This window comes from Rutilus rutilus (genome assembly GCF_951802725.1).
Source record: "Rutilus rutilus genome assembly, chromosome: 1".
Classification (NCBI taxonomy): Eukaryota; Metazoa; Chordata; class Actinopteri; order Cypriniformes; family Leuciscidae; genus Rutilus; species Rutilus rutilus.
The window spans coordinates 41,806,366-41,822,932 of NC_140209.1; the positions used below are offsets into that span (position 1 = coordinate 41,806,366).

General features: G+C 37.8%; 1 protein-coding gene across 5 annotated transcripts in view; it reads left to right on the plus strand.

The window, feature by feature from the left end:
• The window catches only part of rarab (retinoic acid receptor, alpha b), a 139,316-nt gene that overhangs the window by 57,314 nt on the left and 65,435 nt on the right, over window positions 1-16,567 (plus strand). For all 5 annotated transcript variants that reach the window (XM_084407753.1, XM_084407754.1, XM_084407752.1 and 2 more), the window contains exon 3: window positions 11,421-12,085. In XM_084407753.1, coding sequence (XP_084263879.1) covers window positions 11,935-12,085 — 151 coding nt within the window. In that variant the 5' untranslated portion in view covers window positions 11,421-11,934. The remainder of the gene's footprint in view (window positions 1-11,420; window positions 12,086-16,567) is intronic.

Consider the following 16,567-nt stretch of genomic DNA (forward strand, 5'->3'; position numbering starts at 1 on the left):
AGGCTGGAAATAAAAAACGCCTTATATTCAGGTGTGCAGAATTATTAGGCATAGTTTTCTTTTACAGATAAAATAAGCCAAAAAAGAGATTTCATTCAGACTTAAAAGTAAAAAATGATTAAATCCCCATGAGAAGGATGCAGGATGCAGCAATCTCTCAATACTAGAGATTGCAGTTAAGGCATGAACATTGGAAAGTGAAATACTCAATGAGTCAGCAGGGTCAGACAAAAACAGGTTGGACACATGTTAACTGCAAAATAATTAAGAATTAAGGTGAAGAATTAAGTGTGAAACCATCAGGAACCCTTTAGTCTTCAGCGCCACCATTTTCCAGAACTGCAACCTACCTGGAGTCTCCAGAAGTGCAAGGTGTCAGGATCTCAGAGACTTGGGTTAGGCAAAGAATCCTAAAATATACCCTGATTCATCTTCCAGAATCTGACAGTAAGTTTTGGGAGTTCATTTTTAGTCCATCTCTGCAAACGGACATCAGGGTAGGAGATGGACTAAAAATAAACTCCCAAAACTTATTAAAACGTATTCTGGAAGATGAATTCTTCAAATAGTGGTAGAAGAGGATGTGGTGCTGGTCCTTCAAGAGTCACTCTCAATCTGTCTGTCTATAAAGCCTATATAAAACCAGTCTTCATGTATTTTACTACCCTTCAGCTTGTGACTCTTACAGGGTACATTTTAGGATTTTTTTTTTACCTAACCCAAGTCTCTGAGATCCTGACACCTTGCACTTCTGGAGACTCCAGGTAGGTTGCAGTTCTGGAAAATGGTGGTGCTGAAGACTAAAGGGTTCCTGATGGTTTCACACTTAATTCTTCACCTTAATTCTTCATTCTTTTAAAGTTAACATGACATTGTCATTTCTTCTCCACCTGTTTTTGTCTGACCCTGCTGACCCAATGAGCATTTCACTGTCCAATGGTCATGCCTTAACTGCAATTTCTAGTATTGCATTAGTATTGCATCCTTCTCATGGGCATTTAATAATTTTTGACTTTTCAGTCTGAGTTAAATCTCTTTTTTTGGCGTATTTTATCTGTAAAAGAAAAAGTGCCTAATAATTATGAATATAATTATTAGACATGTCTTATATTCACACCTGAATATAAGGCGTTTTTCATTTCCAGCCTTCATGAACAATTATATATCACTTATAAATGATTAAATACAAAATTAATTGTAGTTATTATACGATTAATGTGGTTTGGAATTGGTCAAATGTGCCTGGAAAAAAAATATGATCAGAAAATCAACGTGCCTAATAATTCTGCACGCACTGTACTAATCCTCATGTCGTTCCACACCTGTATGACTTTGTTCCCCCATAGACCATAAAAGGAGATATTCAGATATTGATAGTGAATAGTAACCAGGGGCTGTCAAGCTTCAAAAATGACAAGAAATCAGCATAAAAGTAGTTCATATGACTTATTCGCTGTTCCACATCTTCTACACGTATATTAAGCAGCAACTATTTTCAACACTGATCATAATAATACATGTTTTTTTTTAGCACCAAATAATCATATTAGAATGATTTCTGAAAGATCATGTGACACTGAAGACTGGAGTAACGATAATGAAAATTCAGCTTTGCCATCACAGGAATAAATTACATTTTAAAATATTAAAATAAAATAAAAACTGTTATTTTAAATTGTAATAATATTTCACAATATTACAGTTTTACAGCATTTCTGAACCAATAAATGCAGCCTTAGTGAGCATAAGAGCCTTCTTTTTTTTTTTTTACATGAAAAATCTTATCGACCCCAAACTTTTGAGTGGTAGTGTACACAAATGTGAACTTAATTTTATTCAACTTGGTGTCTTCATTATTAAACTTTCAAATTACTTCAGAATTGCTTTTGTCATAATTTTATCACCAATTGCTAAGTTTCCATCCACCTATTGTATGGGGACTTAATAAACCATTATGGAAACACATTTATTAAATAAATTCCTCGATGCGCATCAAAAAAGTAATGTGACTTTGCGATGGGACGGCATAACTGGACTAACCAGTGGATCGATCTCATTGCACAGCATCTGAAATGGAGTTTTGGTCATTCTGAAGTTCTGCAAAGTCTGTCGTCAAAGTCGTTCAGTATAATTATCTCCCAGAACTGTATTAAATGACAGTGTTCCCGAACAGCAGGCGGATGCCTCCGTACACAAAGATAACATGACTGCATTTATTGCGTTTCATCTGCACGCTCTGAGCTGAGGCGCAAGTCATTTGTGATGTATACGAAAACCCCCCAGTGACATATACAGCAGCAACTTACATTTTTCTTAGCAATATTTGGCGGCAATTTATCAAGAAGTGACCATTTTCTCTTCGTCTTCTTTGGTGGATGGAAATTTGTATGCGATTTTTCAGTTCTCTCTCTCTCTCTCTCTCTCTCTCTCTCTCTCATTTTCACCAGTATCCTGGTGGCCTGATATTGAAGCTCCTCAGTAATAGGGTTATGTGTGCCATGGTTGACTTTGTAAGGAAGAGGAGAAAAAAAAAGCAAAAGAGAGAAGTCAACACCGTGTTCTTGATGGGGACTAATGGAAAGACCTTTAAAAAGATCACCTGGTAACAAGACGACACCCTTGGGTTTCTGGGAAACAGTTTAGGTGGGAGATCACAGAAAAGAATAGGCCTACAAGACTTTTCTATAGCTTTTGGTTACCATGGAAACATACACATGTGTAGAGGCATGTATATAGTATTTTCTCTCTTATTCCTTTAATTCACACAAACACTCATAATTAGATTCTAAAATGACTTTTAGGAAATTATTTTAGGAAGTTGACGATATGACAGTGTGTTCACAATGTGTTAGTCACTAATTTTAGTATTAGTCATATCAGTTAAACGATTGTGTCTTCATTAAAGCATATGGATATGTATTGATATCTTTATTAATTCTACAATTATGTACCATAACAACTGGTACTTTTTTGGATACATTCTTTCTTATATTGATGGATTCTATTAATCTTACTGACCACCCGCAGACACTCACCATCCAGTCGGAAACCTTTTCTCAAATAGGTGTGTGTGTGTGTGTGCTTTGCTTCAGCTATGATAAAAAGACATGCACTATTGCATTGCATGTTCGTGCATTTTGGGGGCAGAGCAATGAAGGGAGGGGTGTTTTTGTTTGGGTTAAACACGATTACTTCACCTTTAACCATTAATTTAACCATTAATTTAGCAATTTTATCAGCTATAACATGAAAATAATTATCTGCATATTTGTCAGAATTTCAATATCGGTACATTCCAAGTTGGTATCATGGTAGTGGACAGAAAACATGGTAACAAACATGTTTTTGTAAGGATAGGCCTGCTCCTAACATGCAGGCTGCAAATGCATTGAGTGAATAGTGATCACATGTGTATCTATAGATCAAGCCTTTCTTCCCGTCTAATTGAAACGCTCCCTTGGCACGCTCTATATGCATGGCGTACACATGCATTTAGCTCTCTCTCCCTCGTAAAGGTGATAGTCCTCGTTTAGTGCGTAGATTTATTACCTCTGCTCATCTCATACCTATAGTAATGACCTTTGAAACTACCTCCCCTCTCTCACTCTCGAACCCTCCCTCTCTCCCACTTGTCTCCTTTACCACATGTCTGCCGTCTCAATTCATTTCCCTTCATTTCATTTGGCTGTCTTAATGGACGAGGGGAAGGGGAAATAGAGCCCATTACTGGGCTATGGACTTTCATCATCTCTCTCATTCTCTGTCTTCCCCCCCCTTCTCCCCCACCTCCCTCTCTCTCTCTCTCTCTCTCTCTCTCTTTCTCTCTCTCTCTCATGGCTCTCTAATGGCTAATGCTAATGAACAGAGACATCTTTAACAAAAAGACATTGAAGCAAAAAACAACCTTTTATTTCAGAGAGGAAATTGTGTTTTTCTCTCTCTCTCTCTCTGTGTGTGTGTGTGTGTGTTCAGCAAGTACTTTATCTGACAGTGGCGCTTGTAGACACGGCCATGCCAAGTACAAAGTATTGACCTCTGGCCTTGAACAAATGCTAATCAATGAGTCCAGCAGTCCAAGTCCAGGAAGTCCTTGGGGACGGCATTCAAAACCCCCTCCGTTTGTGGTCTAGACAGCAGCCAGATCCTTTAACTCTAAACTCCCATTGGCTGATTCATTACATTTACATTTATGCATTTGGCAGATGCTTTTATCCAAAGCAACTTACATTGCATTTCAAGGTACACATTTTTACCAGTTCTTGCTTTCCTTGAGAATCAAACCCATGACCTTGGCGTTGCAAGCGCCAACGCTCTACTGTTTGAGCTACAGGAAAGCTAATTAAATCAATCCACTTACTACATAACACGTCAGGAAGATTGCCAGTTCCCTTAATTTTGTTTCTCTCTACTTGCCTTGCAATATGTTTACACACCCTGTTCTTTCTTTTGAAAGGTTGCCAGATACTCTAACTCTTACTCCCCTTTAATGTGTGGTCTCTTTCCAAGGGCTTTTGGCCTAACGTTTCTTGCAGCACACTTAAGTGTCCCCAGAGGAGTTTTCTCATGGAAAGAGTGTCACTTTCCTCTAATATTCCTCCCCTCACATATAGTTTTGTGTCTGACTGTATAGTTTGGCTGCATACATGTATTGAGGGAGTTTTTATATCTATATGTGTGTGCGGAGTAAATGACGGTCAGATTAGGGAGTGTTTTATAAGGGCGGTTTCTTCCCAAGTGGTTTTGGTCTGTTTGTAGCAAGAGAGCAGTCGGCCCAGACGTCATATATCATTGTGTGTGTGCAAGTGTTTTTTTTTGTGTGGTTTTTTTGGATAAGTTATACTTTGAGACCCTAGAAAGATAAGTGGTGTTTGTAGCAATGTAACCTTTAAAGACGTGGTAGTGGTACTAAAGCATGCTCAACAAAATAGTTATTTTAGAGATGTACTGATATAAAAATTCTGTCTGATATTTATTTTCAAGTTATGGCTGAAAACTGATAAATACTTTAAAAAACAACCTTAAATCAGTCATTTTAAATGTTACAAGTAAACTTGGCATCACAGTGTACAATAAATACTGTTGGCAGTTGCAGTCTGTACCACTGTTGCTGAATGTTGCTTTCACTAACTCTGACATTTAAGTCATTCATTACTGCAAATATGTGAGACATGGACCAATGCCACAGGCAACTTCGGAAAGTGAAAAGGAAACTCTGAAGTTTGTGTGTGTCTGTGTTTGAAATGTTTGTGCATGCATATATGTGTGTGTGTGTGTGTGTGTGTGTGTGTGTGTAAGCTCCTAAAGTAGGTCCACATGTCTCTCTCAGTTATGTTGAAATAGCAAAGGTCAAGGTTCCTGAATCTTGGGCCACGAACCTTGACCTTTTGTTATTGCACATTTCCCTCAGTCTGCCAGATCATCTGTTCTCTCACACACAGACTCTGGCTCTGTTTTCTCATCATCGCCTCAAGATATGCCATTTCTTTCCCCTGTTGTCATTCAAAAATAGTCTCCCTGGTCCAAGAGACAACCAAACACCATGTTTTGAAACACATACGTGTACACAAATGTGTATATTTCAGCAGATATACAGCCTAAATATGTACACACACACACACACACACACACACACACACACACACACAATTGCATGAGATTCATGTGGTGCTGGTTAAGGTAAGTACTAAAACATTTATAAGATGAGATTGTGAAGGCACATTGCTGAAGAGCATGCATGATAAATGAATGATGTCAATGTGCCTGCACTGTATGTGTCCAGATATAGAAAGATTGATAATTTATGACTGAGGTCTAGATTTCTAATGAAACATCATCTTCCATACAAATATACATGGTTGATTGACATTGCATGCCTTTTGTTCATCAGATCGAAAGTGCATGTATGAGCAAACTGACCTTAAATAGATTTTAGATGGTAACATTTTAAAGACTTATATTTATAAAACTGTTAAAAATGAAAAAGAAAAAAAATCCATTCCATATGATTTTAACAACATTGCAAATGTTGAAGTAATAAAGGAATCCAACGTGTGTGTGTGTGTGTGTGTGTGTGTGTGTGTGTGTGGTTGTGTGTGTGTAAATAGAGGGCATTTCTGATGGTTTGATATGAAACATGAGTTTCTCACTTTGAGTGTGTGTGTGTAAATAGAGGGCATTTCTGATGGTTTGGTATGAAACATGAGTTTCTCACTTTGAGTGTGTGCATGTCAGTGTTTTTGCTGAGCTGTGCATCACCTTCAAGTCTTGCGTGTATGACTTGCATGGGAACTAGTGTGCCTTCACCCACACTTACTTTCATTGTCAGATTATTTGTGTGTGTATGTGTGTCCCTATTCAATATAGTGAACATAAGCACCTCTGATTATGCCTGCCACCTCAGCTGGCGAGTGTTTTGATTCTAACTGTGTGTTGTGTATGTGGTGTATGTGCACTGCTCATGTTTTTATCAACGTGTAATGGGTATGTAAATGTAGTTTCATGAAGATCCAGCAAAATCTCTTTGGAAGCACATTTTTCTTACATGTGCTGATTGAAGTTTGATCAGGACTTAATGACATGTACACTACCGTTCAAAAGTTAACTGTCAGTAAAAAAATGTGTGTGTGTGTGTGTGTGTTTTTGAAAGAAGTCTTAAAAATGTTATTACAATTTAGAATCAAATTGATTTATTTATTCCTGTGATATCCAAGCTGTATTTTCATCATCATTACTCCAGTGTTCAGTCTCATGATCCTTCAGAAATCATTCTAATATGATGATTTGCTGCTCAAGAAACTTTTCTTATTGTTATTATTGAAAACAGCTGTTGCTGCTTAATATTTTTGTGGAGACTGAGATACATTTCTTTTATGAATAGAAAGAATGGATACATTTATATTTTAAACATAAATCTTTTGTAACATAAATGTCTTTACTGTCATTTTTGATGAATTTAACGTGTTCTAGCTGAACAAAATATGAATTACTTTATTATAAATCCAATAGACTTTAACTTGCTTCACAAGCCTAAACCATGATTGCTAATTGCTTTGGCATTAGAGGGAGGGACATTCTCATTCTTTAAAGCATTTGACTGTACCAAACGTTTTAGTGGATGAGTCAATATTTTTGGTCCATTTTTTACGGAAGAAAAAGACTGAACATTTCAATGGTATTTGCATTACATTTTAAAGGTTTTATCTGCTAAAGATGAATTTTTTCAACTCTTAGGAGAACACTAGCATATTTAGCCTCAAATCTAACAGTCATACACTAAAAGCTTTATTTACTTGATATTGTTTCTTGTCATAAATCTAATAACATCTAGTGAGTTTATGCTTAAAACTGTTCCACCGTCTCACTGAAACGTTTTACATAAGTGTATAGCTACTCTTTTTCCTTCTTGGTGTCTTCATTTGTGTCTATCTGTCTTTCACACAAATATGAGTCTTTATCACCCGTTCTCACTCACTCTCTGGCATTGAATTAGTTTGAATTAGTGAGTTCATTGCTATGTAAAGGGGACCAGTGGGGTTTAACCTACTTAGTACGCCGTTTAATAATGTATGAGTGAGATTTGAGAGCCGTGCGCAGCACAATAAGGTATCTTCACTCTCTCTTTCTCGGCTTTGATCTCTCCCTCTTGCTGCCTTCTTTTTATACTGTTTCTCTCAGTTTCTCGTTCCGCCTTCGAGCGGTACATCCATGATGCTCTGCATGCCTTCAGGGAGATTCATAATCCATATTCCATATGGGAGAATGTTTGAAGTAGATTTACTTGTGCAATATTTCGTATCTGTTGTGTAGTCCTGAGAATAGATGGGTAGAGTCGAGCAGAAAGACGCCAGATATGGTCATACAAATGGACCTGAGAGTTGCGGATAAATAGACGCTAGGATAGTGATGAAGCACGACTGGCTTGCAGACAGACAGACTGATTACAGATAGACACTCTTTTTGTTTCTTTTCTTTTTTTTGCTCATCACTGGTTCTTCAAACAGTGTTTTTCCTCCTCCTTACAGTTTGCGCTCTCGCATTTTCAGGTTATGCCCAGATAGATAGTGTTAATGAGGGTTTCTGACAGACGGTCTGTGTGAAGATCCTGCTCCGTGTTCCTGAGGGAACTCTACAGTTAACAAGCTCACTGGGGAAGACCTTGGCAGCATTTTCCCACGCTGTCAAGCCGGGTTCAGTGCTCAAGAACAGGCCCTGAGTGTAAATTTGCAGTCTTTCTTTCTCTAATTTCTCAGTTTATTTACATTCTTTCTGAGGTATGATGTCAAACTGGATGTATTGTGATGTTCCAGATGCCTGTCAGTTAGACCGTAAGAATGGAGAACACATTCCTATGGTTATTAAACCAGAGTTCAGCAGTCATTGTATCTAATCTATGTGTGGTCTGTAGTGATTAAGACTGTTTAATATGGGTTATAGGTTTTTCAATGGCTAGTACTGATAATGATATCTACAGTGCAGGGTGGCAATTTGACAAGGCAGACTTTTTGCGTTTTCTCTGTATATTTGGGGAAATTCTGATTTAAATATAGAACAGAGCTGAGAATACTACACTGTTATTGGTACTTCTTACTAAGAACATCAGTTAGATTTTAAATATGATTATGAACATGGGGTTTTACTGATGCTAACTCAGACAAGCCTTACAGACCAACCCAGAGGAATGAACTGGAGATTGCCATGTGATTTTCAGTAAAATATGCTCATGACTTACTAAAAATGATTGGATAAAATTCTTATGTGGCCTGGATTTAATTGTGACCTTAAAGCATTTTTGTGTAGAGAATTCAAATAAAAAAAGAGGTAAACACTTCTCACAGTTAACTGAAAAGTCAAAAGCCTCATTTGAAAGCAGTTACAGGTTGTAACATTAGTGTCAGGGGCCGTTCACACATTGGTGTGTCTGAAATCGTGTACTTGAGTAGTTCTGCATTTGAATTTTAACCATCGTGACCGTTAAAACAGTATGTTCTATATAGGATGAATGTGTGTAGTCTGTATGTAATCCGGACATACTACATTCGCCATGTTATCGTTATCATGTGACCTACCAGCCTACCAGTTACGTCGCTTCGCCTCCATTCATAAATCCTCTCTCGTGGCCTCATGGGATAGTAAAGTGTCCATCAAATGCGAACTTCAGAATCTCGCCTGAAGAAGTAGGTTATCCAGCGACTTTTTTGCCTGCTGTTTTTTGAATACTGTGTATTTGGACATACTACTCTGTTGGCGTACTGTTTTTCGCATGCTATATAGCAGAGAAGTATTCGATTTTGGAAACTTTGCAAAACTTTTTCTGTTTTGGCCATTCAGTTACATGACAACAGCGTTTTGGGGGCCTCATTTTTGAAAAACAGGTTTCAAAGTGCAAGTTTTTGTTGATGATAGCGTTATCATCTCTGCAAAACTACAAAAATGTGAATTTGTGAAAACGGTGACGTTATGCGAATGTGTATTACGTGTTCAGTCTATAGGCGCTTAGTTTTTCTTTACAGAGTGACTTCGCTAACTACTGGCCTGGCAGCATAATACAGCGTTTTTAATCGTTATCAAAGATCCGTGTGAACAGGGATCGTTTTGACAATCGTCTGTATGCGAAAAACGCGAAGGAAGAACTTTTCCGTTTTTAGTACATTGTTGTCATATAAACGTGCCCTAAGTCAACATAACTGTTCCTAATGATTCTACAACACGTTCAGTATGGTACTCTTTAGTTACTATTGACACTAAAATGTCTTGAATTAGTATTTCTATCATGACAACTCTCTGAGTAGTTTAGCATGGTATGACAATGTTAATGTATTTGGTCTTGGCGGAATAGATCTGCTACACTTCTGCTGCTGTTTATTATTGTGGCCGCTGCTACAGAGCAAGTACAAAGACTTGCTTCTGTCAGTACATTCACAGACAAGCTGCTGTGAGCATGTAATACATACTGCAGTGCTACCACACAAATTATGTACATGAAATTACCCTTAGCAGATCTATGCAGGTGGAGCTGGGAGAGATGTCATTTAGCAAGACTTACAGCAAACACAAAACCTATTTAAAGGGGTGGTTGATTATGATTTCACTTTTTTAACTTTAGTTAGTGTTTAATGTTGCTGTTTGAGCATAAACATCTGCAAAGTTACAACGCTCAAAGTTCAAAGCAAAGGGAGATATTTGCTTTTAAAGAAATCACTTTTTAAGGACTACAACAAACGGCTGGTGGGACTACACCGCCCCCTGTGCTGGGAGCAGCAGCTCATTTGCATTTAAAGGAACAGACACAAAACGGTGTGTTTTTGCTCACCCTCAAAAATTGACAACTTTAAGATGCTATGTAAAAATATCTGTGGAGTATTTTGAGCTAAACCTTCGCATACACACTCTGGGGACATCAAAGACTTATTTTACATCTTGTGAAAAGGGCATTATACCACCCCTTTAAATGCTAAGCAGGCAAGCAACAGAGACCAATAAGTTTGTGATGTGATTACAGATTGAATGAAGGACCGATCAGTCTGCACCATCTAGAGTTTCATGACTGAATTAGATATGTATTCATTTAGTAACATTAAATACATGTACTTTTTATTTTGAAAAAAAGTGATGTTTTTTTCAGCAAGGATGCATTACATTGATTAATAGTGAAAGTAATAACATTTATAATGTTACAAAATATTTATTTTTCAAATAAATGCTGATCTTTTCAACTTTATAATTATCAAAAAATCTTGAAAACATTTTTTATCACGGTTTCCACAAAAATATTAACCAGCACAACTGTTTTAAACGTTGATGTTTCTTGAGCATCACATCAGCATGTTAGAATGATTTCTGAAGGATCACGTGACAGTGAAGACTGGAGTAATAATACTGAAAATTGTAACAATATTTCACAATATTACTGTTTTATTGTATTTTTGATCAAATTAATGCAGCCTTGGTGAGCATAAGAGACTTCTTCTCAAGAACATTTTTTTGTAACTTGCAAACTGCAGACTTTAGAAACCTTTTAGTGTAGTTGTTCTTTCTGATTTTATACATGTTAATTTAGGAATGAAGACTAAGACATAATTTAATAATCCACAGCATGTACTTCTCAGGAATTGTTTAAAGATCTGGAAAAGCATTTATGATATAATGACAGCAAAATGAAATGAAATTGAATTAAAATTGACAATGATAGTTACTTAAAATATTAATAATATATACAGAAAAAGTATGTTATCCATTGACAAGTATTATTTTAATTGGCACAAGGGAGAGCTACATAACATTATCTGTAAATCAGCCATGTACACCTTTTTCGTTTTAGCTTTGTAATCAAGTATCAATTTGAATGCATGCCCGCAAACACATCTGACAACTAAAAATGTCCTTTTCTCTGTTCCTTTCCATTCTTTTTCTGTCTTTCTCAGGTCACCGTGTTGGACTGACTCACTCTGATAGGTTTGACCCAAGAGCATTTTGTGACCTCTGGTGCACCGCGTCTCGATTCCTCTTGCGTCACATCGTCCCTGTCATTCCTCCTGAAAACTGGTGGTTTGGAGTGAGCTCAGGTCCCTGTGAAGTGTCAAACCACTCCGCTGCTGCTACATAACATCCCTGTCAAACAGTGCTGGAATATACTGCCTTACCCATTTTATTCCAAGAAAACATTGGGATTGTATCCAGAGAGTTACATAACACCAAAACATACTGAGCCGCACACTGTGATCGAATGGCGTCATAACCACTCAAACGCACCCTGGATCACCAATCATTAACCTGTCTCTGTCTTACTGCCACAATAGTAAGCGCCAACACGGACAATCGCAGACAAAGCTCTCCTAGTTGGATTACCAAAAGTAGATCATGATGGGAAAGTAGACATCCGGCATCACGGATAGCCTGCACAGAGGTCTGGGACTCGGTGTTATATCTGAGCGTGCCATGTCTGGAAACGGCAACCCTTGCCCCAGCCCTTTAGGGGGCTTCCCTATGCCGCACTACCCTTACTTCTTTCCTCATATGCTAGGAGGACTTTCCCCTCCATCACTTCCAGGACTTCCTGTCAGTGGATATAGCACTCCATCTCCTGCAAGTAAGTATCCCTCGTTTCCAGTGTGAAACATCTGCGACTTGCTATTAGAAAAATGCATTTAGGTGTGTCACACTTAAACAACAGTGCATGATGGTCTGAGAAAGTGTTTTCTGTAGTATGCTATTGTGAAATGTACAAGAAGTACATAATAAATAAATACCCGGTACCTGAGGCTAATCAATCAGGACTTGTTGCAGCATAGCTAAACCTTAAAGGAACAGTTCACCCAAAAATGAAAATGATGTCATTTTTATATATATAAATTGTGTTGACAGCTTGCGTTTATTTTCATTCCACTGACTTGCATCTTGCATTCTGTGTAAATGGTCCCTTATAATAAGCAAATAACATGCTAATTTTATATCTTAAAATGTGACTAAATTTCAGTTGTGAAATATCATAGTGATCAATTGAATGTGTCCTTGCTGAATAGAAGTATATGTATGTATGTATGTATATATGAAGAGTTCAGATGCAAAAGCCTCTAAGTGCCATCTGAAATTTTCTTATAGAATTACCATTTTTATCAAGCTCGTATATTTAAGTTCAGTCATTTCACTTAAATGGCAATGAAAATTACCTATGAATTGTCATTTAAGTGAAATTACTCAACTTAAATATACGAGTTTGATAAAAATTATCATTCTATAAGAAGATTTCAGATGGCACTCAGAGGCTTTTGCATCTGAACTCTTCATATATATTATTATATATTTTTTTAAATCTTTAAATCTTACAGGCTCCAAACGTTTTAACAATAGTGTCAGTAACCGATAAGTCGTTCATATGACTTGTGTGCTACTGTTTATTCCAAGACTTCTGAAAGCATACAATAGCTTTTTGAGACAATAGTTAGTCATTGAAATCATATGACTATGCTGCTCTCCAATGAAATATTCTATATGATTCAATTCAGTTCACATTTATTTGTATAGCACTTTTCACAATACACATCATTTCAAAGCAACTTTACAGAAAATGCATGAGTCCACATCGCACAGTCGCTATGATTGGTCTTTTACAGATGTTCTCACTACAGTCTATTCTTGCAGATATGGTGGATGCTATTTCTGTGTGTACTTTAAAACTCACCCACTGACCATATTAAGCCTCAGGAGACCTTGGATTAAATACTGTTGAAGCCCAACTTGAATTTTCCAACAACCACTATGGGACCATTTTAAAATCTTTGAAAAGAGTCTAGCTTTTATTGCTTTGAAATTTGGCTCTTTATATCTTTTGAAAATCTACTTCAGCATAGCTTGCATATGCATAAATGTATGAAATACACTTTAGATCAATATGTTAGAGTGACTGACTGTTTAAAATCTCTCTGAAGTTTTGGTTCATTTTTGATTGTGATCTGACAGATGTTTTTATGCTCAGCTTTATTCTCTGTTCCACTAACATGCATTGAATTTGATTACAGCCGTACATAATCCTGATGTATCATAAGGTCTTAATGTGTCAGATCTCATTGGTTGTTTGGCCTGTTCTGCACTTTGAGGTGCAAAAACCACCGGAATGTTTTCAGGCAAAACCGAGAAGCCGTGTTGCCCACAGCGCCTGGGTTTCTGAGCGTCCTTATGTGAACTACAACTGTGTGTGTTAGCTTGGACCTTGCGAGAACTTGATTTTTTTTACTGAATGAACCATGAAAAAGTCTACTTTCCTTAGCTAAATGTAAACATTGTTGCTTTGTGGCGCTTTCAAAACATTTGAGTATCCCAACCAGCCTCAACCAATGGTGTGAATTTGGGGCAGGACTATCTGTTTGAACTGATGGGACACGCCTAAACTTTTTTGAGAATAGATTTGGTTAATGATGCAAATCACAATTTTTATTTCATTTTAATTGAGTCGTAAAAAATTTCCTTTTGAACTGATTCACGGAAATGAACCTAACTTTCATGCCATTTTTGTGCTAACTGGCCCGTCCTTCGGATGAGACGTTAAACCGAGGTCCTGACTCTCTGTGGTCATTAAAAATCCCATGGCACTTCTCGTAAAGGGTAGGGGTGTAACCCCGGTGTCCTGGCCACATTCCACCCATTGGCCCTTACCAATCATGGCCTCCTAATAATCCCCTTACATTGAATTGGCTCTATCACTCTCTCTCCTCTCCACCTGTAGCTGGTGTGTGGTGAGCGCACTGGCGCCGTTGTACTGTGGCTGCCATCGCATCATCCAAGTGGATGCTGCACACTGGTGGGGGTTGAGGAGAGATTCCCTGATATGATTGTAAAGCGCTTTGGGTGTACAGTAGTACATATGAAAGCGCTATATAAATGCCTCATTCTATTCTATTCTATTCTATTCTAACTCTACTAAATAAAATAGCACTTTTATTTTTAATGACGCAAATCACTGAGTCAACGTTTTTAATTGATTCATTTTGAAAATGACAGTTTGAACTGATTCGTGGAAACGAAACGGTCATTTTAAGTAATGACGGCAATCACTGTATGAGAGTTTTTATTTGTTTCATTAAAATTGACTGTTTGAACTGATTCATGGAAATGATTCAAACTCTTATGCCGTTCTTTCTACTGATGTGTAAATCAGAGATGATATTAAAACATGTTGTAAGACAAGTTTGTATCACAAAAAATGGTCTGTAGGAAAATTTACTGGCCAAATAAAAAGTACATTTAAATCACAATATGTATTAATATAATATAATATTACAATTACAAGGCCATAATGAGTAAATTATACAGCAGGATGATTTCTAGTTTCCCTTGTCTTCAATCGTAGCCTTTCAATCATCCCTGCCGAGAGAAAGAGTTGTCGTGTGGTTCAGTGATCTGTGGAGACGTCCACTTTGCACACTTGTAATGACAGTACATAATGTTTTGACTCGGTGGGTGGGAGCACATCTTGAGTCAGCTACTGATGCAGTGGCTGCCGCCAACCACCGTCGGCAGGGAGGATTTGGCAGTCAGTCAGCGGCTGCTCCCTCCTGGGCCTGGAGCTACTAATGTGCCTCTCTGCATAGTGCTATGTGACGAACAACCCTCTGACGCTCTTGGGGGCTAATTATTACACACCCCATGCTGACTTGCGGAAAGGCTCCGCACACCGTCAGGCGAGAAAAGGTGCACATCAAAAATTTGGCACCTCATGTGAGAATAGGGAGTTGGGGGTGTTGTGGGAACGTTATTATTTTGCTTACAGAGGATGATGCAAAAGTTTGCATGGAATTTCCTCTGGTAAGCCTATTAGTCAAGGAGACTGTATCTTCGTGAAACCCAAATAAGTTTGTTGGTTTGGCTTTGGGAACTGTGTTTGCATGAGGTCCAAATGAGAGAACACGGATCGATGGGGTGCGGAGCATTTATTTATCATCTTCCGCAGGAGTTGGGCTATGGAATATTGATGGATATGGAGGTGCCTGTTATTGTCGAGCTCTCCTAACTTGACTTAAACAGCCGCTTGAAGGAATCCCCAGAGTGCTTCTTGTCACTTGCTGTGCTGTAATGATGTGTCAACTGCCAGGCACAGAATTCAAGCAGCTGGAAGGTATGGTGATTAGATTTGGGCTCAGTGATGTTATGCAGAACTAGCAGACTTCTACCTCCGATTTGGGCATCTTAGTTAGCATGATATGTGAGTGTTTCAGTGTGGTTTCTAGAAAGGAAGTTGGACCCCTGTCCTCCTGATGAAGATTGAAAGTGATTCTAACTCTGATGCTCATGCATGTACAAGGTTTTATAAGTCTCGGCACTTCATTCATGAATTATTCAGCTATCATCATAGAGGCTTTGTACACTAAAAAAAAAAGCAAGTGACCAGATTTCACAAAGTGTCAGTGAAGTATGACACGAATGACTCAGCTCTTTTTGAACACCTCTGAGGTCTGCGAAGACTCATTCGGATTTCATTAGTGTCGCTAGCAAATGTAGTGTATTTTGCAATTCGGCAAACTGCACTGAAAAAAGTGTGCTTCCAAGATGCACATGGGGTTCGACATGACATTTTCAGAAGTGCCCTGCAGTGTTAGATTGCTACTTAATTTAAAGTACTATAACAACATTTTCTAAATTATTTATGGGTAATAATTACCACATTAAATAAGAGACAGCATGCAATTTATTCATTTATTGATTGATTGATTGATTCATTGATTTATAAATAACATTATTTATCTATTTATTTATAACAATTGTTATTTATGTTTATTTTTATAGTTTGTGCTCAGGTTCTCAGTCTCCACCAGTGTTAGCGCAGGCTAATGAAGTGTGTTACCCTGATGAGGCCTGTCAGGTGTTGTGTTCTTTTGGGTCTTCAAGACAATTTTCAACAAATCTGGGCTGCTGTATTTTTTTTGTATAGCCCTAATCCTTGATAGCTTCATTTCCTCAGATTCAAACTTCTGTTCTGTCACAAGCTCCCCCAAGCACCACTTGAGTTAAATATAGAACGCAGTTTAATGCCACAAAGTGGTTAGCATCAGCTACCGACAACCTCTGCCTGCTTCCC